At 39.8% G+C, this 27,143-nt stretch overlaps 1 protein-coding gene across 2 annotated transcripts; it reads left to right on the top strand.

Moving 5' to 3' along the window:
- Positions 1-860: 860 nt before the first annotated feature.
- GPR68 (G protein-coupled receptor 68) lies at positions 861-27,143 on the top strand. 2 transcript variants are annotated; one of them, XM_058162562.1, is made up of 2 exons: positions 861-1,154; positions 24,052-27,143. In XM_058162562.1, exon 2 carries the CDS (start codon positions 24,171-24,173, stop codon positions 25,182-25,184), a length of 1,014 nt encoding a protein of 337 aa, XP_058018545.1. In that variant the 5' UTR covers positions 861-1,154; positions 24,052-24,170; the 3' UTR covers positions 25,185-27,143. The 2 variants fall into 2 exon arrangements, with proteins under 2 accessions (XP_058018545.1, XP_058018546.1); XM_058162563.1 differs by having other exon boundaries at positions 861-1,219.

The following is a 27,143-nucleotide window of genomic DNA, read 5'->3' as shown; positions in this document are numbered from 1 at the left end:
ATTATATTGATTGTAATGTTACTTAAAAAACTTCATTGGGATATCAAGTATAAAGACTTGGAGAAAAGAACACTTGCTCTTAAATAGTCTACATTTCATTAGTATTTTCAGAAAACAAAACAAAAAATACAGTACTGTAGTTTTATTCTGACATTTCCAAAGTTAAAGGGGGAAAGGTTGAGACAGTTCTATTCATATCATGTTTTTCCTCATGACTTTTGGTATCTTTTCAAAGTAAGGATTGTTATTTTTCCTGCCACGAGACAATTTTGAATCTTATATTTATATTAAATCCTTATCACTTGTCGCAGCATTAGGAAAGCCTACTCTTAAACAGTGTAAAATGTAAACAGTGAAATCCCTCAGAAATAAAGTACATAAAATACATACAGGCCCCTAACATAATCATGCATACATAAATGCCTGTAACTTTAGGATAATATCTTGTCAGATACAAAAATGAAATTAAATCCACAATAGATTATGTTGTTTTATTTGTATAAGTTAGATGTAAATGTGCATTCCTTGCTCAGTCAGTATAACCTGCAGAATGGAGCCAGAGGACTTTTCAACAGGTAACTGAGCAACATTTTGGAGGCATTTCCTTAAAATCAAGGAGAGGGGATTCAGAAAGTACCGATTCTGGGGAAAATAGGCAGAGGAAGGTGTATTGAATATATTCGCCCCCTTGAGTTATTTGTAAAAATCATAAAGGTAGAAAACAAACAAGCAAATGCATGCTTAACAGGGCAATTCGTAAGTCCTGAGATCTATACTGTAGAGAAGGCGGCCGAAGTGGGAAGAATACATCGCTTAGGATTCTGTGAAAATGGGATCTTTGGAATGAACATTTTGCTTTTGGGCCTTTCTGGACCATTGAGAGACCCTCACATGATAGCTTAAGCAAATGCTAAGAAGCATCTGGTGGAGTTTCCTCCAATTCATCTGAGCAGGGCAGGGTTGTGGTGTGGTACTGACAAACAAAGCAGCTGATCTGCTGCTGCTGCTGCTGCTGCTGCTCCTCCTCCTCCTTAGTCTCTGACAGCTCTCCTTTGGGAGGAGGTTAGTCAGACAAGCCTCGCTTAAACTCCGATGCAGAAGCTCCATTTCACGAGCAGGAGAACTTTTACCACTTCCAGGGCGCTTTCCTCTAGGTGAGCATCAACCCATTTTAAGAAATAGATGTGAAAACCGGGCAGCAGCAACAGTTCAATGCTATGTGAGTTTCCCTAAATAGTGACATATTTATTTCTGACCTTCTTTTAAGAGGTTGGAAATGGCTGGAATTAAGTAGAGAACCCATAAATATGTCCTTGACCCCTAAAAAAGCAAACAGAGCTGCTTCTTTTGAAATAACTCAGCTGGGTTTGTGTTCCTTATTTGAACTGAAATAGTGGGCAGCCGAAGTATTGAAATGTAGGTATATTGTAAGTGGATAGATTCCTGTTAAACTGAATGAAGTTTTGAATAGATATTGATGGGGGGGTATGTGTTATAAAATCCTTATTTAGAAGAGGAGAGTACTTGCTACTAAGCTACCTGGGGTTTTATATTCTGAGGCAAACCCAGACATTCTTAATGCTACAAGTCTAGTTCGTGCTCAGAGGAAAGTGGGCCTTTGAAGTGTTACTTTTTGTGTTTTGATTGCTTTGTATTTGATTTTTTTTAAAAAATATGCTGCTTTGAACGCTCAGATTGAAGACAATGACAGGATGCTAAATGAGTAAGTGAACAAGATGTCTGGGTGTGTTAGAAATTCAGCATTTAAGAGAAGCATTGTTAGGAAGTCAATTCTGACTTACTAGTGAGACAGTTCAAAAGCAGACCAGATAGGAGATGACAGTTCTCTGGAACTATTTAAGCAGAGATTGGATCAGAGTTGCAATGCTTAAATCTGGGTTAAGCAGATCATTTGGATCAAGAGATCTTCAGGACAGAAAAAATACGTTTGCTCATAGCAGAAAGGTATAAGAAACTAGCTCCCAGCCAATATTCTCTATCTGTCTGAATTTCACCTGCCTTAACCATGAAAGTCAGTTGGGTAACTTTGGACCAGTCACTCCCTTTCTCAGCCCAATTCACCTCATAGGGTTATGATTGTGGGGAAAACAGGATGAAGGAAATGTTTTGGCTATGTTTGTCATCTTGAGTTATTTGTAAAAATAATAAAGGTGGGATACAAATAAATAAAAATAAATATCCTTCAGCTTTTTAAATTGTGCTACTTTTCTATGTCAATTAAACAATGAAGTGGAAGGCCTCTGTGCATATATGTACATGCAAATTCAACATTTATATCCATTTTAGATCTTGATGGAGACCCATATTTCTCACTATCACTGTTCACATGTCTGATTTAAAATGTGTATCAGTACTGGATCTTTGTTTTGCCTGAGTTGTAGATATCACTGTTGTTGTTAGTTGCGAAGTCATGTCTGACCCATCGCGATCCCATGGACAATGTTCCTCCAGGCCTTCCTGTCCTCTACCATGCTCTGGAGTCCATTTAAGCTCAGGCCTACTGCTTCAGTGACTCCATCCAGCCACCTCGTTCTCTGTCGTCCCCTTCTTCTTTTGCCCTCAATCTTTCCCAGCATTAGGCTGTTCTCCAATGAGATATCATTGTAGATCTGGTCTTCCTGCTCAGACAAATTCCTCAGGCAAATTTACTAAACCTTTTTTTTATATGACTCTTTTTTCACCACAATACCCACGTGGCAGATGAAGCAGTCATTTATTTGCAGTTTGTTCCATTGCCAACTCAGTATTATATGCTATATATAGTTTTAAGCCATGCCTATCCTTTTAACTTAAAACTTCCTATTGTTTTCATCCGCTTCAGATGTGACACATTTCCCATAAGAAACCTGCTTGCGTGCAGGAAATAGCATGGAAATAAGCCCAACCTTCTGCACGTGAATATTTAATGTTTAACTCCTTATCCTAATAACATTAATGTGCATGCCATGGGGTAGTAGATTCATAGTGATTGCACTGTTTGTCACCACTTATATCTGATTAGCATGTTGAGGATAACAGAATATATGCTTTGGGTATTAAAAAGATCCTACAATAAACAAACATCCCTTTAGAACAGTACAAAAGACACACATTGGTAGCATACAGATAGTCCTCGACTTACAACAGTTCACTTATGACTGTTCGAAGTTATAATGGCACTGAAAAAAGTGACTTACGACCATTTTTCGCACTTATGACCATTGCAGCATCCCCATGGTCACATGATTTACATTTGGATGCTTGTCAACTGACTCATATTTATGACGGTTGCAGTGTCCCAGGGTCATGTGATCCTCTTTTGCAATCTTCTGATCAGCAAAGTCAATGGGGAAACTAGATTCTCTTAACAGTTGTGTTACTAATTTAACAACTGCAATGATTCACTTAACAAATGTGGCAAGAAAAGTCATAAAATGGGACAAAACTCACTTAACAAATTTCTCATTTAGCAACATACATTTTGGGCCAAATTGTGGTAGTAAGCTGAGGATAAGTTGTATATGCAGGGATCTTCCAAAAATTCTTGGGTTCATTTCACACGCACAAAAAAACATTCTGATTTTTTTCTTTTTTTCATATAGCATCCTAAGACAATGTAATCCCCTCCAATATTTGTTCCACTGAGCTCAGTGGCTGACAAACAGCAGTATACGTGAAATCAATACAATAGGTTTTTAATTGATCAGAATTGCAGCATTGAATAAAAAAGTATCAATCCATCTTATCACTTCAAATGCTGAACATCTGGATGGTCTCTTGTGTGAGTGAGGCCAGGATAATTGCCTCACTATAAAATCTCTGGGTAGGTACAGGATCTCTGTAACGTAAACTGAGATGCTCAGAATGTAGATAGAAGGTCTGTTGTCATGAAGCAGACAAATCAATTCTTTTAGCTATTGAGTTTCCTTTCCCTCAGCATCTTTAAAAAAATCCTGCCACTCCATTTAAAATATTTGTAATGAGTTTGTCTTACTATAAGCTACTACTCAATAGCAAATTGTGCCACTGTGAATTTAAAAATTGACCAGCTATTTTGGCAGCTTTTTAATATTTGTTGGTTTTGTTTTCCTGAAGAAAATGTTAAATTTCATAGCTCTGTATCTTGCAGCAGATATGGGGGTGCACCTTTGGGTTTCCCATTGACGTTTGCACATTTCTAGTAAATGCAAATGGATTTTCTGTTTACTTTTGCCTGAGCTCTATTAAAGAGCTTTTAAAGGTTAGTCATTTCTGATTAATCACCGATTTTAATTCTCTAAAGAACTAACTTCCAATGACACAAAACCAACAATCCGTCGGTGGTTATTTTTCTGATTATTGTCATATGGTGAAATATTTTCCTGGAAATGCTACATTAGAAAACATGAAACAACATTAAGAAATAAAGGAGCTGTCCAGCAAGGCAAAATTTAGCAGCTGCCGCCTTCTACTCTCGGTGCTGGTCTTCCAAAGCTTAGACTAGCAAGGTTGTTTCATTAGAATTGAATACAGCTTTAAGGGGATTGAGTATATTAAAGCCCTGTTCTTTAAAAAGCTAAATATTATGGATGCAGACAACATCTGGAAAAGATGCATTCTCTTTCTTCCCAGCAAAAAGTAATTGTGCATGCATACCCATGTGGTCTGAATACTTCATACACATTGTGAAACACATCCTCTGAATTCTTAGACCTCTACAAAATTCTATATCTATATCATCTATATCTATACATCTATATCTATATCTCTATATATATCTACCTGATATATGTCATTGTTCATAATTAACAACGTTTTAGAAAGCTGTAATCTTCACGTTTTAAAATTTCTGGTTTATCCATTTGTATTATATCTTTTCATTCTTCTTTCATGTTCTCACTTGTAATTGTTTATGTTTTTTCTGAAGTGTTCAATTAAAAAAATATTTTTGTTGCATTGGCACAAAAATCCAATAAATGAACTTATAGAAAAACTAACAGAAAATAGAACTTAACCCCCCTGGAATTTATTTTTCTTAAATATGAACTATTGCCTCCCACTGAAAACAGGAACTAGAATAAGACCTGGGAGATCCAGACCCAAGCCTGGCGTTAGCCAGGGAAACTCACTGTATGATTTTGGATCAGTCCCATTCTTTCAGCTCAACCCACTGCATAGGGTTGTTGTGAAGAAAAGAGTAGAAAAAAATCCAGTATAGAATATAGTGGGCTCCAAAAGAAGAGGTTAGACATAAAGCTAGCACATAGAAAGGCATCTGGCAAAATATTGGTAATTATGAAGGTATCGCTGGTGGATTATAATTACTGTTATGAGCAGAGTCTATTTTCTCCGGATATCTGGGTTTCCTGTGAGCGATTTAACGGGAAGGAAAAAAGGCACATTGTGCCAGAAAAAAACCAAGGTTTTTTTAAAAAAGAAAATAATTATGGACAACTAATCTTCAGATGACATGGATCATATCTTTAAGCCATTGTATTACAAACTTGAAAAAGAACGTTTGTGAACTTTTCATGCTAAAATACTGCACTGTCCTAACATTTGCAAAGAATGAGAGTAATTGATAGTATTTTAATAGTATCAGGAAACTTCCAGAATTGGAAGCAGATATCTAGCTGAACACTAATTTCGCCCCAGGTGATCTGGAGGAACCAGAAAGCTGCAGTTGAAACACTCTGGTGGGATTTAGTAGAATTCTTGCTAATGATCTTACACTCTGAATAATTTACAGGATTAGCAATCTTTTTTCTGAAATAGTATACAGATTTGAGGTGGTAGAAGGGAGTGACTGTAAAAGTTTAGCAATAAGTAAGTATGGACATATCTGTACTCATGCTCTCTCATTCTCAAACATGCCCACACAGACACACACAAATAAATTAGTGAAGATTCCAGTACATACATTTCTATTTCCAAAGATCTAAGCCTTTCAGGGTTTTGTTGAATTTGAAATTCAACACTATATTAAAAATATGTATTGTGAATGAGTACCAAAAAAGTTTTTGTTCTAGAATGCACCCTGTGGGACAAAGGCACTAAAAAGCTCATACATTAGAAACTCTTCATTGGTTGTTCAAAGTTTTGCAAAAGATGCTGTGATTTGTAAGTTGTACTGGCACATAGGAAAACCAGTCAGAGAAAAGAAAGGGAACTGACGACATTGTTATTTTCGATAAGACCATATTCAAGGCAAGTGGAATCTCAAGGTGATTAAGTAAAAGGTTTGAGGGAAGTTCTGTCTGCTGGGTTTTGCATATCTAAGATGCTTACAAACTGATATTGCCATTTCTGTGTTGAACGTAGCAAAAATTGAAATACTGCACATGGTAGCACACATATTACTTAATCCTGTATTAAATGCCACACACTCTAATTGTTGCTTTTGGAAACTATTAAACAATTTTTCCTATGCTTAAGGAATTTCACTGACCATTAATCCATTTACTTGCAGAATTTAAAATACTGATTATCTGGAAAATGATAAAAATAAGCTTCTAGTGAGCTTAGAAATCCAGAGTTTTGCTCCATTTCCTAATTGTATCTGTCTGGCCTCCAATAGTTTGTGCCATCTTAAACTTTATTATGCTATTTTCATACTGTTATCCTAGTACCACTTTCTCCTTGATCAAAGGTTTATTCTGCCAAAGTCCGAGTTGAACCAGGGTGTCTAATTCCCCATAATTATGCCCATAATTCCTGATATTTAATACTAATGTCCTGCTAGCAGCCGGTAACCTGTGACCATCAAAAGTAGATATGTAATTTTCTTGAACAAACTGCATGTATTGACAAGAAAGTTCAGTCACGGTTCCTCATTGATAAATTGGGAATAATGCCAAGACCTTCCAGAAGTTTTGCATGGACAAACACAATAACAGTTCTTTCTTATAGTGAGAGCTAAAATACTGTACCTCTTGATTACCTGTAGTCCTAGTCCTATTTGTTGAGACAGAATTGGCAGTTGGTGAGTGTTTAAAGAGCTTTTCTTTTTGTGTGTTTACTAACTAGCTATATTTGGATATAATCCATGGTTCATATTGCAAATTGCCAACATGGTTATATCTATAAGAATAGAACCAACAGAGGAAATTATTGAATTAAACAACACAATAGCATTTGAGTTCAGAGTAAACAGACTGAGAAGAGCTTATATTGATTCATGCATTGTCACATGATAGGTTAAAAATGACTTGTTTTGAACATACAGGTCCAGGCAATATATGTGTTTAAGTTGCCCATCTCTATATAAGATTTAGGCAGAGTTAGTTCAAATTAAATATGGCATTTGTGGGAACTAGCTCATAGCTGATAATTGACTCAAAATTTTATGTGGAACTCATGGTGCCATATGCATTTGCTAGAGTAACCTATCACAATTATATTCTGTCTTATTTGTATCATTATATTTCATATAGATCAAGTAATCAGTGAGTTTTTTCATATTTTTCAAAGGAGGAGAAAAGAGCTACAGGCTCTCCTATATTAGACTAACTAACTTACTAACAGGGAGTAAGTTAAAGAAATGTAAGTGGTAGGGACCTTTGGAGTGAGGGACCATGTAATCCTAGAACTCACCATATGTGACAAAAAGTATGTGACATTTTTATATAGAGTAGAATATCAGGAAAGAGGCAAAATCTGCATGGATGGGATCAGAAAAGCTAAGGATAATCATGAACTGAGGCTTGCAATGAAGGCCAAAAACAACATGTCTAAAACAAGAAGAAAGTTGAGGAAAAAGTTGGACAACTAGTTGGAGAAGGCCAATGGTTACAGGCAAAAGGGACAAAGTTGAATTAATTCCTACCTTGCCCCTGTCTTTTCACAAAGGGAAAAGGTTTGACTTTCAGAAGCAACACTAGTGGGAAGGGAAGAGAAAGAAAGACATAAACAGTGAGGAATTGGTGAGAGAACACTTGGTAGCTTTGACCAGATGGATTACATCCCAGGGTGTTAAAGGAACTGGTCATGTCACATGAGAGCCAGCAATTGAAATCTTTGAGAAGCTCAAAGCTCAGGCTATGTGCCAAAGGACTAAAGAAGAGCCAAGGTTTTCACAATATTTTAAAAGGTGGGGGGGAGTAGACCCAGGAAACTACAGACAACTGTCAGCTTGGGATCTGGGAAAATCTTGGAAAAATATAATCATTATATTTGCAAACATTTAGAAACAAACAGGATGAGTACCAAAAGGCAGCATGGATTCATTATAAAAAAAGTCAAGCCAGATAAATCTGATTGCTTTCTTTGACAATATGACTGAATTAGTGCACCAAGATAATTCTGTGTATTGTACAGACAATTCTAGGGTTCTGATGGCAATTAAGACCAGAATTTTTAGCTAAGCATAGCTAAGCAATGTGGTTGTGAAACTCAATGTCATGTGACTGTATCACTTAGCAATGACAATGAAGACAGTCCTGGTTGCCATTGTATCCCCAAGATGGACTTGGCACTAAGCAGGAAGTGATGAGGTCTCCACTAAGCAGGTCAGGGATGCCACACATGGGTAGAGTAGGTTTTATGGCTTGTGCAACTGAACTGCTGCATATGTGCAAGGGAAGGAGAGCATGGCTATGTGCAAACAGAGAGCATCTGAGAGAAAGAAGGCATAGTGCAGGTGAGTTCAGGGATTCTAAGAGAAGAAGGGTGCAGTGCAGTACGCAGGAAGGATGGAGGAAGATTTTCAGAGCACCTTGCAACCTTTAGCTTCCCCACTGAATTTGTGGGACGCCAGCAGGGAAAGTTGCAAATTGTGACTGTGTGACCATAAGGAGCTGCAACCAGTGTGAGCTGGTTGCCAAGCACCTAAATTGAGGTGCAACACCTAGAATTTTAAGGAAAGGTCACAAGTACTGCTCATTCAGGACTGTCAAATTTAGAATGGACACCAAATAGTCAGTAACTGAGGACTGTTTGTAGTGTTCTTAGTTATTTGATAAAGTAGACCAACTTCTTGATAAACTGCAAAATTTGGAGCGATCCCTCTACCAGATGGATTCATACTTGGCTGAACAACCATAACCAATGTGTGGTCCTTAATGGATCTATGTCCACATGGAGAGAGGGCAGGGGGCTTGCCCTGAGCTCAGTTCTTTCCAATATCTTTATAAATGATTTGGCTGAGGGAATAAAAGGGATGCTCATAAAATATGCAAAATTTCCCAACACTCCAGAAGATCAAGATTCAAAAGGATTTGAAGAAAATGTTGTTCAGTCGTAAAAACATTAAGGTGCTGCAGTTAGGCAGGAAAAAACAACTGCAGCAGTCACACCTATAAGAAGGAAGTGGGACCTTGGTAGACCACATATCAACCAGAAAGCAGTAGTGTACTGCAGCTACTAAAAGAGCCAATTCAGCCGTGGCTACTTCAGCAGAGGTATAATGTTTAAAACATGGGAAGTGTAGTATGTGTTATGCAGACCTGGTCAGATCACACCTGAAATGCTGTGTCCAGTTGTAGTGGGATAATACATAATGGATGCTGAGGAACTGAAATGAGTACAGACAAGAACATGGGGGAAGCTTTATAGTAAGAGATCCAGTTTGAAAAGGAAGAATTTTCTGACTATGAGAATTATTAACCAGTGAAAAGCTTGCCTCCTGAAGCTGTTGATGTTTGATTAGTATTCAAAATTGGACAAGCATTTGTCTAGGATGGAAAGAGGATTTCTGGACTGGGTAATGGGGGGATTAGAAGACTTCCAAGCATTGGTGAAATCCAAATTTTTTTTACTACTGGTTCTGTGGGCGTGGCTTGGTGGGTGTGACAGGGGAAGGATACTGCAAAATTGCTACCCTACTCCTGGGGGAAGGATATTGCAAAATCTCCATTCCCATTCCACTCTGGGGCCAGCCAGAGGTGGTATTTGCCAGTTCTCCGAACTACTCAAAATTTCTGCTACCGGTTCTTCAAAACCTGTCAGAACCTGCTGGATTTCACCCCTGCTTCCAAGGTCCTTTCCAACTCTATGATTCTACTGGTATGTCACTTTTTATGGCTTGTGACCTGCATTGTATGAGCTGACCAACTTTTCTTTTTTCTTTTTGCATTAGGACTAAAAGAGAGGGTAGAAAATTCTGTTTCAGAATATGGAAGGAGAACAATTTAATTAAAGACTTTATTCTTGCCACTTTGGCTAGCATATTGACAAGGAGACAGTTTTATTTTCTTATCATCTATCAAAGAATTTTGAGGCTTTGGAAAGAAAGTGAAATTATCTTGCCCACTTTTGGAATATGAGATTTTCCAAGCTTATCGGTACTCTTTAATTTAGGAGTGAATTATTATAATACCAAAGAGAAATTCATACTTACTCTGAATTAAAAGCCAGATGAAAGTAGAGTTTGTGGATCTTGAAAATATGAGCAGAGTTCTCTGTGATTTTAGTCCTGTCACCTTGGCATTGTCCCACCTGGCTGGCAAAAGCAATAGAATGGGGACTTTCAGAGTGCTGACTGAAAGAGTGTCTGATATTGACAATTTTCTTATTCTGATGCTGCAAACAATTGCACAGCACATAAGTACAGTATGCATTCAAATTTGCAGAAAGATATTACGCTTAACTTTGTACCATGTGGCAGTTGTATCATCTTCTGTTCACTTATGAATTAATTGAAACACACAATTTGGTCAGTGGTGCCTGTGCTTTTTAAAACATCTAAGAAGAGGAATAAGACCCAGAGGCAATTTAATTGTTAACCAATGCTAGAAAAAAGTCTTCACATCAAGTAAGGTACGAGTACACTTGATAGTGCCAAAAGTAAGTTAATGTATTGCAGAAAACCACACAAAAGTATGGACCTTGTGTGTAGGAAAAATCCAATTTCAGTTGGAATATAGTTTTAATTTTTGGAGAAAATATGAATAGGTTCTATGGGGAATTCCACATAGCAGCTTGTTTCCTGTGCTGTTCTTGAAATGGTTTCTTGAGTCAATGCCTGAAACTCCAGCCCAGATTGGAATCAAATGGTAAGAGTGTTAGGTTATTGCATTGTCTAGATCAGTGATGGTGAACCTTGTCAGCACCAAGTGCTGAAAAGGAACTGTGTGCGTGCGCATGCTCATTGGGGACACAACCCAGAAAAGGAGCAGCCCAGGGGGCATGTGCGTGCTGGGAAATGAACTTCTGGTTTCCAGCACTGGCCAGCTGGTCTTCCGGTTTCCGGCGAAGGCCAGCTGATCATCGCGCGGGCATGCACGCCAGAAACCCAGAAGAGGAATGGCCAAAGCCGTGTGTGTCAGGCAACATGGCTCCGTGTGCCACTTAGGGCACGTGTGCCATAGGTTCGCCATCACGGGTCTAGATTATGGCCAGTGCAAGATCTGGCTGGTCTTCTTCTAACTTTTGCCCATCCCATCCATGCAGGGAAGAACTTCTCTGATTCCTCCTGAGTGGGCTGTTCTCCAGTGCCTGACTTTTCCTTTTAGGGGCTGTTCCTTTTTCATTAGTCCTGGGGTCTTCCCTTTGCTTTTCCAGATGTTTGCATACATGGATACCAGTGGTGGGTTCTAACCAGTTTTTACCACCAGTTCGCTTCGTGCATGTGCTTTGCACGCAATCGCTGTGCACATGCTTGCTATGCTCACACGTGTGCCAAACTTGCGCTTTGCACAAGCTCATTGAATAAAAATACAGCTGAGGCATGGCAATCACTCTGCTGCACCTTATAGCTGGGCTAAAAACAAGGAATAAAGGTATGTATAGCGTGGAGACAGGTGGGAGGGCCCAACTGATGGGCAGAGCGAACCGGTTCGCTCACACATCAAGATTTCCTCTACCGGCTCTCCCGAACCGGGGAGAACCGGTAGCAACCCACCACTGATGGATACCTACCCATCACCTTCTCATATTATCTCCTTTGATACTAAAGCAGACCCTTTCCTTTTTCTTTCTTGCTCTTTTTGTTCTTTTGCAGCAATAATCAAAGTGATGAAAGGGGAACCCCCTGTTCTTTGTTTCCTACCTTGGTCTGAAGGACCGTGGAAACAAGGAAGGACTGGTAATTCAGCTTCACAAAAACAAAGTAGGGTAGCAACATTCCTACCTTTGAGCTTAAAGATGTTTTAAAGAATAAAGGAAAACGAAGTTTTGCAGTACTGTGAGCAAGAGCTGAGAAAGCAAGGGGAGCACACTTTATCCAGTAGGCAGCAACTGAGAAGGGTTTCCACTGGCTAATGTGAGGTTGAATGGAGCTCTCATTTCCCAGTGAGGATGGTTTGTCAAATTAAGAGGCGATTGGTGGATCAATCATAATATTACAAAATATTATGGGGCCGCAGTGTGGCTCAGGCTGTAAGATAGCCTGTTATTAAACACAGCTGCCTGCAATTACTGCAGGCCCGAGTCCCACCAGGCCCAAGGTTGACTCAGCCTTCCATCCTTTATAAGGTAGGTAAAATGAGGACCCAGATTGTTGGGGGCGGGGGCAATAAGTTGACTTTGTATATAAATATACAAATAGAATGAGACTATTGCCTTACACAATGTAAGCCGCCCTGAGTCTTCGGAGAAGGGCGGGATATAAATGTAAATAAATAAATAAAAAAAGCAACTGCCAGCCAGCAGAGAACAGAGCAGCCTGTCATCAAAGGACAGAATGGCTGCCCAAAGTAATTATCAGTCATGGAAGGAGAGACAGAGACCTACCAGCCACAACTACTGGGCACTGGGGTTACTACTGGAATAGAACCAGGGGTGAAATGTAAAATTTGTTACTACTGGTTCTGTCGACGTGGCTTGGTGGTGGTGGGCTAATATGACTGGGTGGGCGTGGCCAACTTTTTTAAAAAAAACTTTTAAAAGCATTTTTTCTACAACCTCTTCGGATGTAAAAAAATACTTTTAAAAGCTTGTGATGATCAGGCAACTCATCTGGGATCGCCAAAGGAAAAAAAGCTTTTAAAGGGTTCTGACGATCCCAGATGAGTTTCCTGGTTGCCAGAACCTTTTAAAAGCATTTTTTTACAACCTCTTCAATCTCTGATGATCGTGTGGCTCAGCTGGGGTGGGGAGGAGGGCAGGGATTTTTGTTACCGGTTCTCCGAACCACCCGCTGCCATCGCTACTGGATCGCGTGATCCGGTCCAAACCAGGAGCATTTCACCCCTGAATAGAACAAAGTGCTGGAGACCATCTGCTCTGAAGGACTTAAGATAGCTTGGAGCACAAAAAACAACAGCTTTTAACTGAAGCTGGAAAACCCAGGTATATTTGCCATGAGCTTGGAGGAGGGCAATGTTATTCATTCCTGCACCCATAAAGCAATAAGAGGCCTGAACAGGGGTGTATAAGAATGTATACCATAATCTGTTCCAATACTGCTCATCTGTGCTTGAGATTTTACTGCCTGAGATTTTATGAAAGATGGAACCAAAGTGATAACTGGATGTATAACTTCTGCTACAAAATTTTTAGACATTTGAAATATTTGTATAACCTACAGTCCTGATGTTTTACACATCTTGCTGTACTGATCTGAGATATCTGTACTGTGCTTTCTCTGTTGTATCATTTGCTTGTGTAATTTTCAAGCTGCTTATATTAAAATAGGTTCAGTGTGAGGTAACTTGTTGTTCCTATTCTCTCTGCTTGAGGTGGTTCAGCTGTTGTTGGCTGTAGCCCAGTTCTCTTTTTAGTTGGTTTCCTGTTTAACATTGGTTATTTAATTGCATATTGGGAGTGCAGCAGTCAGTGTCTGAGCCTGTGCCTGGTTTTGTTTAAAATAACTTGTATAAATATAATATAAGCCTCACTTTGTTTCAAATAAAACTTATTTGGCAAAATCAACAAGGGGATGAGTGAACAAAATATTCTACAGCTAGGAGAATCATTTTATTTCTCTATCTCTTGTTTTTACAGCCACTTGTGAGGATAGATTATAGCAGTGATGGCTAACCTTTTTGGCACCTCCCGCACGCCCTGAGCATGCGTGTGTGACCCCCCATGTGTGCCTGTGTATGTGTGTGTAACCCCCCATGTATGCCCCACCCCCACACATGTGCACATGGCCACCGCATGTGCCACACCCCATGCATGTGGATGTGCCCCACGCATGTGCGCACATTTCCTGCATGCGCCCCAGCCCCACGCATGCACGGCAGAGACCCAAAAAACCCCTGGCTGATGGGAGGTGCGTGCGTATGCACGGCGAAGCTGAGCTGGGGTGATGGCTTGTGTGCCCACAGAGAGAGCTCTGTGGCACGCATGCCATAGGTTCGCCATCATGGGGTTATAGTGATATGTCAACTAGACCTCTAGCTATTTAATGCTCCATTAAAGCTACATAGCAACTAGATCATGGTTAACAATGTTTTCCATTATTAACTGCTGGTGATAATCAATTTATTGAAAAACTGTTCACTGGAATAGATACTCCCTTTCTTTATCTTTGTATTTAGTCTTGTTTTCCACATCTGCTTTTTGGGATCACACATAATCTCTTAAATCTGCATTAGTCCATTGATCCATATTGCCCAGAATCATCAATACATATCTGAAGCACCACTCTAGAATTTCAAAAATTTTTGTAGACTTCTCAAAAATTAAACTGGGTAGAGTCTGCTGAAACAGATGTATGCTATCATATGTATATGATATATCAGATACATCTGATATATATCAGATGTTACTTTTGTTTTATTGGTTTGAGATGTGGTATCATGCCACAGAGTTCTTGAAATATTATATTCAGCATGGTTTTAATTGTCAGGAAGTTCAGTTAGATTTGATAGGAGCCTTTATATTAAATTTTGATAGATATGAATTGCATATTTTAGATTTAATATGAAATGCATTTTGATTGCATTCAAAATTTACCCTTTGTTATTAAAAATAAATGAATTATTAATGGAATCATTAATGCTGAACTGTACCTACATCCTTTAGGTGAAAAAGCTATTTTACAAATTATAGCCATAACTTTCATATGAATTATATGTAGTGGTGGGATTCAAATCATTTAACAACAGGTTCTCTGCCCTAATGACCGGTGGGTGTGGCCATGATGGGCATGGCCAGGGGTTGTGACAGGCAGCACTCAGCCTCCTGCACCCCCTGGGAGCAAAATTAGGCGGTGAGGGCCATGCTGCACCTCCCTGCGCCCTGTTTTTGGCCTAGTAGGCCTTCCTGCAGCCTCCTGGGGACAAAAACAGGCCGCGGGGGGACTTCTGGAAGGGGAGGGGAGGAGCGAACCGGTTGAATCCCACCACTGATGATATGCTCTTTGATTAAAAGGAAGCCAAGCAGACATGGAAATTCCAAGTGTAAATAAGCTCAGACCTCTACTTGATGTAATGAGTAATATGTGTCCTCTTTAAGGGGGAAATTATGCACTGATGAGTAATTAGCCTATTGTTTATGTCTCATTTAAATATTTCAGTCCTGTTTAAAATGGCAATTTTCAGAATATATCTGTGGTTGCTTACTAATGTGCTATGCAATCTAGCATTCAAATACCGACTACCATACAATATACAGTTCTAGGTTCCATTTATTAAAAAAAGGTAGAAAGTTTAAGAGAAACAGCATTTGGAAAATTGGAAATGAAACACTGAAGACAAAAAAAAAATCTTCTGTACTCTTTGGTCCTTTTTCTTTTCTAGTATACAGACATGGTAGGCAAATCAAGGCATGTTGTGCTCTCAGTCAAAACGTTTGCCCTAATAATCAAATTAAAATCTGGTGAGAAGCTAAACCAGGCAAAGGTGAATTGTAAATTCAGATAGTCCTTGACTTACAATAGTTCATTTAGTGACCATTCAAAGTTACAACAGTGTTGAAAAAAAGGACTTCAGACCATTGCAGCATCCCTGTAATCATGTGATCAAAATTTAGACACTTGGCAATGGGTTCATATTTATGATGGCTGCAGCATCCTGCAGTCATGTGATCCTCCTTTGTGACCTTCTGATAAGCAAAGTCAATGGGGAAACTAGATTCACTTAACAACCATGTTACTAAATTAACAGCTGCAGTGGTTCACTTAACATTTGTGGCGGGAAAGATCGTAAAATGGGCCAAAACTCACTTAACAAATGTTTCACTTAGCAACATGAATTTTGGACTCAATTGTGGTCCTAAGCCAAGGACTGCCTGTACAGTACTGAAGCCTCCCTGTCAATACAGATGCCAGACAGGCATCTGAATTTGGATATACATCTTCACCCAGGCATGGGCTTTAGCCCATATACTGAAGATTCCTTCAACTCCTCCCCTCCCAGGTACACAAACACTTTTTTTTTGTTTTTTTTTAAAGGACAACCAAGGCAGAACTGTGGGAAAACAGCAAAATGTACTTTTAAATTGTACTTGAGCTGGGAAAGCAAACAGGGTGTATGGCAGGGGTGAAATTTATTTACCTTCCCTACCGGTTCGCAAATGCGCACACGCACGCCTCCTCCACGCATGTGCAGAGCCTTCTGAGCAGAGGGTCAATAACAGGCCGTTAGTGATGACATCTGGGTGGGTGGGCGGAGCCTCCCACAGCCGTTGCTATCGGTTGGCCCGAACCAGATAGAACCAGCTGAATCTCACCCCTGGTGTATGGTCTCCCCAACAGCTTTGATAATTGGTTAGAATTATTGCCAGGAAGTCAGCGAAAGACCAGGAAAAAGAAGCAGAGAATTTTGCTTTCAAATTTGGCAAAAAACATTGTATGCCTTTTTATAAAGCAGGTTTCATGTATAAATACATTTTTTTTAAAAAGTTTGGCTCTCGGTCCTCATATAGTGTACTCTTATCAAAATGGAATTCAAAAGTATGTAACGTGTTGATGTTAGAAATAACATTCAATGACATGTCATCTTATGGTAGCCTTACCCAATTTCATGTTTCCCTGATATGTTAGATTACAACTACCATCGTCCTCCATCTAAGCCAAGTTGAAGAAAACTGTACAAGTGAGCATTTGTGCTCACTTGTAAAAATACTCAATTGCAATGGGAGTTAATGCAAAGTCAGTCTTTAGTATAGAAGTGAAATAACTACGGTATTTTTGTATGATGTTTGTGAAACTTTGTAGTAATCTGAATACATTAATACTTCGTGATTTTAGACAATGTCATTGACAAGAAATGGGAATGTTGCCTTTCATGGTTGTTTCCTGACATTGAGATTTGGAAAAATAATACACACATTTCCCCACAGTCCAGTCTGTTAACAATAGAAACATTGTCCAACCTCTGTATGTTCCTTTCCCTTTGAACCAATGCTTTGCTTAAATATATATAAAAAAGGTTCCTTTTCCCTCCTTGGAATTTTTTAAAGGTTTACTTGGAAGATGTTACTTTTACTGAACAAACTGAAGACATCAAAGTGGCCCTCTTTCCATAGCACACTTAACTACTGGGTTAATGGATATGTGTCTGCAGTAGAATTAGTGTATTATGGGAACGTCAAAAAGGGTCAATTGACCTGGTGAACTATATTTAAAAGTCCATTCATTTTGCCATGCCATGGAAATATCAAAACTCAGTCAATCTAATCCTCCAAGAAAAAAAGAGTTGGAAGGGAAGAAGAACTTAAAAAAATAACCCCTCATTATGGAACTCACTAAGAAGGCTTAGTAGTACAAAACCACTTCCCAATCCCTGATTAATCGCACCAGTTCAGCCTAGTGCATTGGCCTGCTTGGCCAATGGGGACAAGGCTAGTGATGCAATGCAGCATTGCCAGTACTTTCTGATGCAAAAAAATCCATACAGGAGGAGGAGGAATGTCCTCCATTAAGTGATTTTTCTGTCTGTCTGCCTTTCTGTGTTTGTCTCTGTGTGTATGTTCATGTCAGTTATGACCCCTGAAGATGGTTTGGACTAGTTCCTGCAGCTTTCTTGGCAAGATTTTTGGAAGTGGTTTGCTATTGCCTGAGAGCTGAGAGTCTAGCTCAAAGTCACCCAGCTGGCTTCATGTTGAAAGCAAGTGTCTTTTGCTTTCTAGCCTAGTGGGTTAACCATCACACCAGACTGGCTGGCTTATCTAAGTGAATAGGAATCCCGTATTTTAACAAAAGGAAAATGAGTCATTGAATGCAATTGTGTGCTGGCAGAACCATCAATAAGGGCATTTGATGGGGTTAGTGTCTGACTGGGATAAGTGGGTTTTGGAATAGTGCCAATGTTCCATCAACTCTCCCTCAGCATACTTCTTATCTCCAGAAAAGCGTTTCTGCCACTTTCAAATATGGGATGTTCTTTCATTGGGAACCTCAACCAAATGTGAATGAGGGAGACAGAAACAATTTTTCCCCACAGGAGGAATTCTTTCTTATGTTTTGTATGCCCTTGCATAGTGTTCAGCTTTAGAAGCTGAAATATGTGAAATCTGTCTAAAACTAGAACAATAGCATCTGCATTAGAACATCAAGCATTCTTCCTTCCTCAGGAATTTATCTTCTTCCTTGACATTCCTGGAGCATCTTCATCCTGATATTTGGATTACCGTATATACTCGAGTATAAGCCGATCCGAATATAAGCCGAGGCACCTAATTTTACCACAAAAAACTGGGAAAAACTATTGACTCGAGTATAAGCCGAGGGTGGGAAATGAGGCAGCTACTGGTCAATGTAAAAAATAAAGATAGAGCCAAGTAAAATAACATGAATATTTATTTGAACGAAAAACAATAAAAGTGCAAAAGGGGGAAGGAGGATTCCCAGCTTTAGAAAATTTAGAACTACGCCGCCTTTGGTATGACCTGAGCATAGCTCATAAAATTATCTGCTACAATGTACTTCCTATCAATGACTACTTCAGCTTCAACCACAACAATACGAGAACACAATAGATTCAAACTTAAAAGTGAACCTCTCCAATCTAGATTGCAGAAAATGTGACTTCAGTAACAGAGTTGTTAATGCCTGGAATGTGCTACCTGACTCTGGTCTCTTCCCAAAATCCCCAAAGCCTTAACCAAAGACTATCTAGTATTGTCCTCACCCCATTCCTAAGAGGTCTGTAAGGCGTGCATAAGAGCACCAGCGTGCCTACCGTCCCTGTCCTAATGTTCCCTTTAGTTGTATTCCTTTTATGTATTCAATTCATGCTTATATTTATATAATTATTTAATATGTATTTGACAAAATAAAATGAATGAATGAATGAATAGAATAGAATAGAATAGAATTTTTATTGGCTAAGTGTGATTGGACACACAAGGAATGAATGAATGAATGAATGAGTGAGTGAGTTACTTCAACAACATTGTCTCACAGAAATTGACAATACAACTGCAAGCATGAAAATGAGTCCTCCTTTAGCTTCCAAGGGACCAGGGTGCCTCTGAAGGTCAGTGCTCTAAGCACTAAGAACCCAGCACAAATCTAAGCCTGTATGCACACCAATAGTGAAAATACCCTGCACAGTGTCTCTTGGCAGAAGGTTAATTTTCATAGACGTTGGGGTGGCTCTTTTTTTTTTGGCAGGGCAATAAGGGTCTCTAATATCATTAAACCCAAGTGTGAGGAAAAGACAGCAGCTAAAATGTTAAGGCCAGTTGTGTGACCTTCTCCAATACAGTTGGCCTGGCTGTTTGCCAAAATTTAAAACACCCTCCATCCCCCCTCTCTGCTAAAGCTTCTTTCTTAAAACAATTGTGGTCTTTGCCTTTCATGTCGCTCAACCTTTCACCTGCCAGGTTCCTAGCCCTTCACCCTTGACCCACTGCTGTGTTTGCTTAGCATTGTGCCAATCGACTTTAGAAGTCTGTGTGTGTGTGTGTGTGTGTGTGTGTGTGTGAGAGAGAGAGAGAGAGAGAGGGAGGGAGGGAGGGAGTGCAAAAGGGGGAAGGAGGATTCCCAGCTCTAAACAAAGGGAAATCCCGGAATGCCAGCGCGAAAGGCGGTGCTCGCGTTCCTCCTCCCTTGCTCAAAAGCCCCAATAACCTTCACCAGCAAGGCAGACCCCCACGGGAAGGAAGGGGACGGGCTGACTCACCGAGCATCTGGCTGAAGAGCAGCTGCTCCAGGTCGCCCAGCACGGTGAAGCACGGAGGGAGAAGAAAGAATGAAAGAAGGGGAGGAACGGCCCCTCCTTTCTCTCTCTCTCTCTCTTCCAGCGCCGCGGAAGAGAAGGGGACTAGGGCACACAGGCGCGCACACACACGCCCAGCTTCTGAAGCACGGAGGGAGAAGAAAGAATGAAAGAAGGGGAGGAACGGCCCCTCCTTTCTCTCTCTCTCTTCCAGCGCGAAGAGAAGGGGACTAGGCACAGGCGTGCACACACGCCCAGCTTCTAAAGCACGGAGGAGAAGAAAGAATGAAAGAAGGAGGAACGGCCCTCCTTTCTTCTCTCTCTCTTCCAGCGCTGAAGAGAAGGGGACTAGGCACACAGGCGCACACACACGCCCAGCTTCTGAAGCACGGAGGAAGAAAGAATGAAAGAAGGAGGAACGGCCCTCCTTTCTCTCTCTCTCTCTTCCAGCGCGGAAGAGAAGGGGACTAGGGCACACAGGCGCACACACGCCCAGCTTCTAAGCACGGAGGAGAAGAAAGAATGAAAGAAGGGAGGCGGCCTCCTTTCTCTCTCTCTCTCTCTTCCAGCGGAAGAGAAGGGGACTAGGCACACAGGCGCACACACGCCCAGCTTCTAAGCACGGAGGAGAAGAAAGAATGAAAGAAGGAGGAACGGCCTCCTTTCTCTCTCTCTCTCTCTCTCTTCCAGCGGAAGAGAAGGACTAGGGCACACAGGCGCGCACACACACGCCCAGCTTCTGAAGCACGGAGGGAGAAGAAAGAATGAAAGAAGGGAAGGAACGGCCCCTCCTTTCTCTCTCTCTCTCTTCCAGCGCCGCCAAAGAGAAGGGGACTAGGGCACACAGGCGCGCACACACACGCCCAGCTTCTGAAGCACGGAGGGAGAAGAAAGAATGGAAGAAGGGGAGGAACGGCCCCTCCTTTCTCTCTCTCTCTTCCAAAGGGAAAACGCTCTTTCGCTTGAGGGAGAGGAGGGAGGAGGAGGTAGGTTGGCTTATTCAACCCTTCCGGCTAGCCATCCAGCCCTTCCCAGGAGAAGGCGAGGAGTTTTGGGCGAGCGACCTTTTTGCTAGAAAGCGGCAGCGGCTGCCCCGACACCACCAGTTGGGGCGGGAGCCGGGTGAGCCGCAGTAACTCCCGCCAGGCTATGCATTGGCGCGGGGAAGCCCTGGCGGTGCAGTCCTTCTCGGCTGAGGGAGGGAGGGTTTCCCCGACCGCGCGAGCTCGCCGCCGCGAGAGCCACCCCAAAGGCCAGAAGAAAAGGTCATTCCATCGGAGTAATGGAGCGAAGGCTCCTTCCTCTCCCGCCTTACCCATGCTGTGCGAGCCCGGCTGGGCTGCAACCCCGCCGCCGCCGCTCCTTCCTCAGCCTCCCGGGGCTCGCGCTCTAGCAGCCGCCAAGCTCAGGCCGGACTCGGCAGCTCCCCATCAGCACTCGCACGGCGCGATTCGGGCAGGAGTCGGGCTCGCTCCGTGGCGGTGGCGGCGGCGGCGACTCATTTTGGAGGTGGCTAGTAAATTAGTATAAGATCCAACCTCCACCCCATGTATGCATTGGTTATTGGCTTTATTAACTTAATGTTTTAATTTTGATGCCCAATATTTTAAACTTTTGATGTTTTGTTTTATATTATTAAGAAAACATTGTAATCTGACCAGAGTTGCTTGATAGGGGGATAGGCAATATATACATTTAATAAATAAATAGTAATATATGTAATAATAAATGGCACAATTATCTATGGCATATCTCAGAACTCACCAATAGATTTTTACAGCTGCTTGGAAGAACTAGCACACAAACCAACAAAATCTCTGCAAAGCATTTTAAGTAAAACCACAGACCTTGAACCAAAGAAGATAGAACTGGAGTAATTTATAAAACAAAATGCACGAACTGTGAATATCAAATTGGTAGAACATTAACAGAACATATTCAATAGTACCATAAGCAGTTAAAAGACATGACAGAACCTCATTAGTTTCACTGTGCACAGATACTTTCAACCATGAATTTGCCTCGGAAGCCGCTGAAACTCTAATTTGGACCAAGTACAAGAATACATAAAAATCCCTAATAAAACTGGCATTCTGATAAATTATCAACCAACAGACACATAAACCTAAACTCAACCACTGCCTCAATAAAATAGCCAAAGGTCAACTTGGTGAGAGGTTAAAAACAGCATAAAATCACCACATCCCTTATCGTACAGCTATTAACCAACACCCAGATAAACAAAAGGGGGCAACCTTTTCTGTGAAGCAAAAACTAGATGATAGAAAACAAAAACACCTAACAGTAGAACCGACTCAATCATATACTGAGGTTTTCTAATCAACAGACCTCAATTGTCTGATATTATAGTATTGAATATATTACCAAGGTAGGCAGTGAAACATCTGCAAAAATAAAAGTAGTCAGAACTCTTGGAACTTCATTTAAATCTTGAACTAAATATATTCTCCACAAAGTATCTGAACTTTTGGGTTATATTTACAAAGGTAATGATACCTTTGGTTGAGCTCAGATCCTAATGACTTCACCCGTGTACTTTTCTTGGTCACATTTTAAAAAGTTGCGTGTCATTAGCTTCTTCAGATGAATTTTGTACAACTTTCCAGTTTAAACAACAGCTCTTACAATTCCCACATTTTCATCCAAGTACCAAGTAGGTAGCAAACCTACTAGCTTTCTATAATACAGTAACAACAAACTAGTGAATTACAATTTAGCCTGATGTGGCGTTCAAATTTGGTCAATATAACTTATTGCTCAGTATCAATGGCTGAGTTGACTTTATGTAGATTTAATTCCATTGCTGATGATTATTTTGTTTTTTTAATTAATTATGGATAGTTTTTCTAGGTTTGTGTACTAGTTGTTAACTTGTCTTTATTGTATTATTTTTACTTGTGAGCCACCCAGAATTGCTTAGAAGAGATGGGTAACCATACAATTAGAATAACAGAACTATAGTATGTTATGTTATATTATGTTTCTCAAAGTCTGCCAGTATTAATATTTCCCTTCATCATATCCCCACAACTATCCTATAACCAAACTCAGATGAGATAGAATAATTAATCTGGGGATACCCAGGGAATCCCTTCGTTAGGACTATCAGATTTGGGCTTCAAATTCCAGACAGTGCTAATGACGAAGAGAACTTTTTGTTGCCATTTAGAGATCACCAGATCTTGGGAGCCCTCTACGGATAGGTTTACTATGGATAAGGGTGAATGTGAACTCTTTCTAGTCCTAGCCCACCACTGTTTATACTGCCTGCACCCCCCCCCACCATAGCACAAAGTGAGAAAACAGGTTTAATTAAGTAAACTTAATCACAGGTGAATATATTATGGCTGTTGTGGCCTGTTGGCCACTGGCCCCTCCAGCAGCCGAATCACAGGAGGAGGAGGAGTGGGAGTCAGGGTCGGCATCAGGGCAAAAAAAGAGCTCCGAGGAAGAAGAGGGAATGGAGCTGGCAGAGAGAGAGAGACAGACAGAAGCGGACCCATCCATGAGCCCTCAGATGGAGAGTCAACAGCCCCCAGGTCTGGAAGTGGTTGATGAAGAAAAGGAGGAACAGCTGGGTCCAGTGCCTGACACACGGCTGTGCAGAAGACAGAGGAGAGCAATGGAAAGCCGTGGGCCAATCCTGGGGGAGGAAAAGCCAACACTGCTAACTAGGCCCCACCCTAGTTCTGGGGGTAAAAGGCAAGAGGTAGAGATGAATAGATATGGTGGACAACTATTCATTTTCTGGCTGGACTTGTTAGCCTGTGAGAAACTTTTTGCTGGAGCTACAGGCACTCCTAATAAAGTAATCTTTTGAGTTCATGTCAGAGGGTTTGTCATGTTTGGGGAGCTGGGTCACAACAGTTGACCCAGGTCAACTGTTATTTACTCAAGAACTGATGGTTCAATGAACCATTGCTTGCTATGATATGGGACTGGTCACTAAGTTCAAGAGTTTTAAGTATTAGAGTATAGCCTTTGTGTTCCTGAATTATGAAAAAGACTGATTTATTGTTGAATTTAATAAGGGTTGTTTTGTGACTTTTTTCCTTTCTTGCAGATGATTTCAAGTACTGATAATCGTATAAAACAAACGTAGAGATAGTGAAATGGCAGAATAAAAAATATGTCTGCTGAGCTAACGGACTGCAGAACATAGGGATTCTTCCAGAAGAGGTGATGGACAATAACACTCAGAACTGCACCATTAATCACAACATACACCAGATGTTGTCGCCTGTGATATATATACTTGTCTTTGTAGTAGGACTCCCAGCCAATTGTCTCTCACTGTACTATGCTTACTTGCAAGTTAAGGTCAAGAATGAACTAGGAATATACCTTTGCAATCTAACCGTAGCCGATCTGCTTTACATTTTCTCTTTACCTTTTTGGCTCCAGTATGTTTTGCAGCATGACAACTGGACTTACAATGAACTCTTGTGCAAAATTTGTGGCATCCTCCTTTATGAAAACATTTATATCAGTGTGGGTTTTCTCTGCTGTATCTCCATTGACCGTTACCTTGCACTGGTGCATCCTTTTCGTTTCCATCAGTGTCGTACAATGAAGGCTGCTGTGGTGGTGAGCACTGTCATCTGGACTAAAGAAATTGTGACTTGTTTGCTGGTTTTTAGACATGGAGAAGTGAGTAAAGACTCGGAGAGCCACGTAGTGTGCTTTGAGCATTATCCCATAAAAATCTGGGAACATAACATAAACTTTTACCGTTTCACAGCTGGTTTCCTATTTCCATTTTGCCTCCTTATTTTTTCCTACTATGGAATTCTACGTGTTGTCCGGAAGAGCCACGGCACTCAGAAAAAGAGGAAAATTCAAATTAAACGCCTAGTTTCAAGTACAATCTTAATTTTCTTAATTTGCTTTGGACCATATCATGTTCTTTTGTTAATACGCAGCCTATTTGAGAACAGCTGTGAATTTGCTGCCAGAATCTTTAACATCTATCATATTTCTCTTTTGTTGACCACTTTTAATTGTGTTGCAGATCCCATACTATATTGCTTTTCAAGTGAAAATACCTACCAGGATTTTGCCAAAATAGGAGGATCTTGTTTAAAATGCCTAAGATGTATTCCAACAGAAAACAAGGAATCCTATCCATTAAATACTCCAGAAACCAAGAAAAAAGACAGCGAACAAGCTGATCTGAACACAGGATTGGTTAAATGAACTCGTTATTCATAAAATAGAAGTATGAACTCTTTCTCACCCAAAGATGATGTAAACTCTCCATGCATGGATTTGTTCACTTCACTTTTTTACATCTAAATGTAGCTATGAGAATCATTATAGCCTGTAAAATGGTTCATAATGTAAAAATACAATAAAATCTGCTATACTGGCATTCTTTCCATGTGGGGAATTCCTTTTTTCCTTTAAAAGAATCAGCTTCATTCAATTCAGAACATGACCCCAATGTGTTAGTTATGCAAACTATATTAACTTTGAAGTTTATAAGCTATTCAGACACATGCTCTTTGGATAAAAATAATATTCTAGATTTTAATAGTGTATTCTTGAAAAGTAGATGTCAAAATATATTTTTATAATCATGTGTTAAGTCTAGCAACTAGTGTGTGTGTCACAGTGTCTGAAATTTTTCAGATCCCTTCTGCTATATGAGGTAAATAGTTACATGGTTCACACATTGTGCTAAGCAAATGGTAGTGTTTTCAAAAAATAGCCACACCAAATTTTATCTCAGTATCTTGTGAAAACCCAGCTTATATGGTTAGTTTATAGTTAGGAGTGTCATGCAAACCTACACAACTAGGTTAATTTTTAATACTCCACAACTAGATCAATTATTATTAGTAGACTAATGTAAACATAATACAGTTTATTTGGTTTCAGCTCAGTCTATTGTATGAACATAGATTTATTCCTGGCCAATATTGGAACTCAAGTCAACTGAAGCTTATTTAAAAACTACCTTAAACAAACAATGCCATTGCAAGATATGTGGAGAAAAAATTAAATGCCTGTCTTCAGGGGCATTTAAGAAAAAATAGTATTTATTTACAATCAGTATTATTTCTTCATTATACTATTAATGCAGAATAAACAGCAAAAGTTAGTTTTGTAACATTTGTACATATTCTTTGGATTATGTGTAAGGAATTAATTTGAGAACTGCCAAACAAGCTTTAGCAGTAATCTTATGTTTGTAAATGTTTGAACTAAAATGTTACATTGTTAATTCAAACACTTCAGATATGCTTAGATCAGAATTATTGTGGATTTCGCAAACAAAAGCAATGAATATTAGGAATTTTAAAACAGTAAAAAAAATGGGAGGTATTAATGCTTCTATATTAATCTTTGTTAAGTCAAACTTGTTAAATCATGTGGTCCAATATAAATGCAAATAGTTCACAGAATAAAAACTGAATCTGAAATGAATTACATACATTGCTAAAATATATTCTGCACCAAAAAAGACTGACTTTGTCTGGATCAACAATTTATTAGTAGTTTTATGCAACAAAATTCTATACGAAGCCAAGTAGCTAAACCTGCATTTATCTGTTGATTATATTTTGCTTACAGTAGTTCTTTCTCCAATTTATTCTGACCCTAATGTGCTTCTTATGTCAGGGAGCAAAATTCTCTGAATGCAATAATATTGAGTCAAAATGAATACCCAAAAGTTTGGCATTTGTTATTGCAACAGAAATGGTCATGGTACCCTAAAACAGAAATAGCTGAAGATGATTAAAACTTTGATCTGACTGCAGTATAGCAATGATTAAAGCAAGAAGTCATAACTTAGCCTCTATGTCATATAGTTGTAGGAGGTCCATTTTAAGCATTCTTATAGAAAACATTAATTTTAAGTAGTTGGAAATTGCATCCGTTTGTAATTTAATTTAATCTCATTGATCTAATTGAGTTTATTGGAATATGCTCAGTTATAAGTTTACAGAATCACAACTAATTTTCTATTACTAAATTTGCATTCACCAATCAAAATAACTTCAAGAGCTGTAACAAAAATGTCCAATTCCCAGCCCAGAATTTAAGTGGACCTCTGTCATCACATAATAAAAGTGTATATAAAATATTTTTTAATGGGCTGTTTTGGAGGCAATGAAGTGAGCTGTTAATATATTTCCTTCCTTCCTTCCT

This window comes from Ahaetulla prasina, chromosome 1 (assembly GCF_028640845.1).
Source record: "Ahaetulla prasina isolate Xishuangbanna chromosome 1, ASM2864084v1, whole genome shotgun sequence".
In the NCBI taxonomy this organism is placed as follows: domain Eukaryota; kingdom Metazoa; phylum Chordata; class Lepidosauria; order Squamata; family Colubridae; genus Ahaetulla; species Ahaetulla prasina.
The sequence above is the reverse complement of the archived record's forward strand: the minus strand, read 5'-3'. Positions and strand labels throughout refer to the sequence as shown.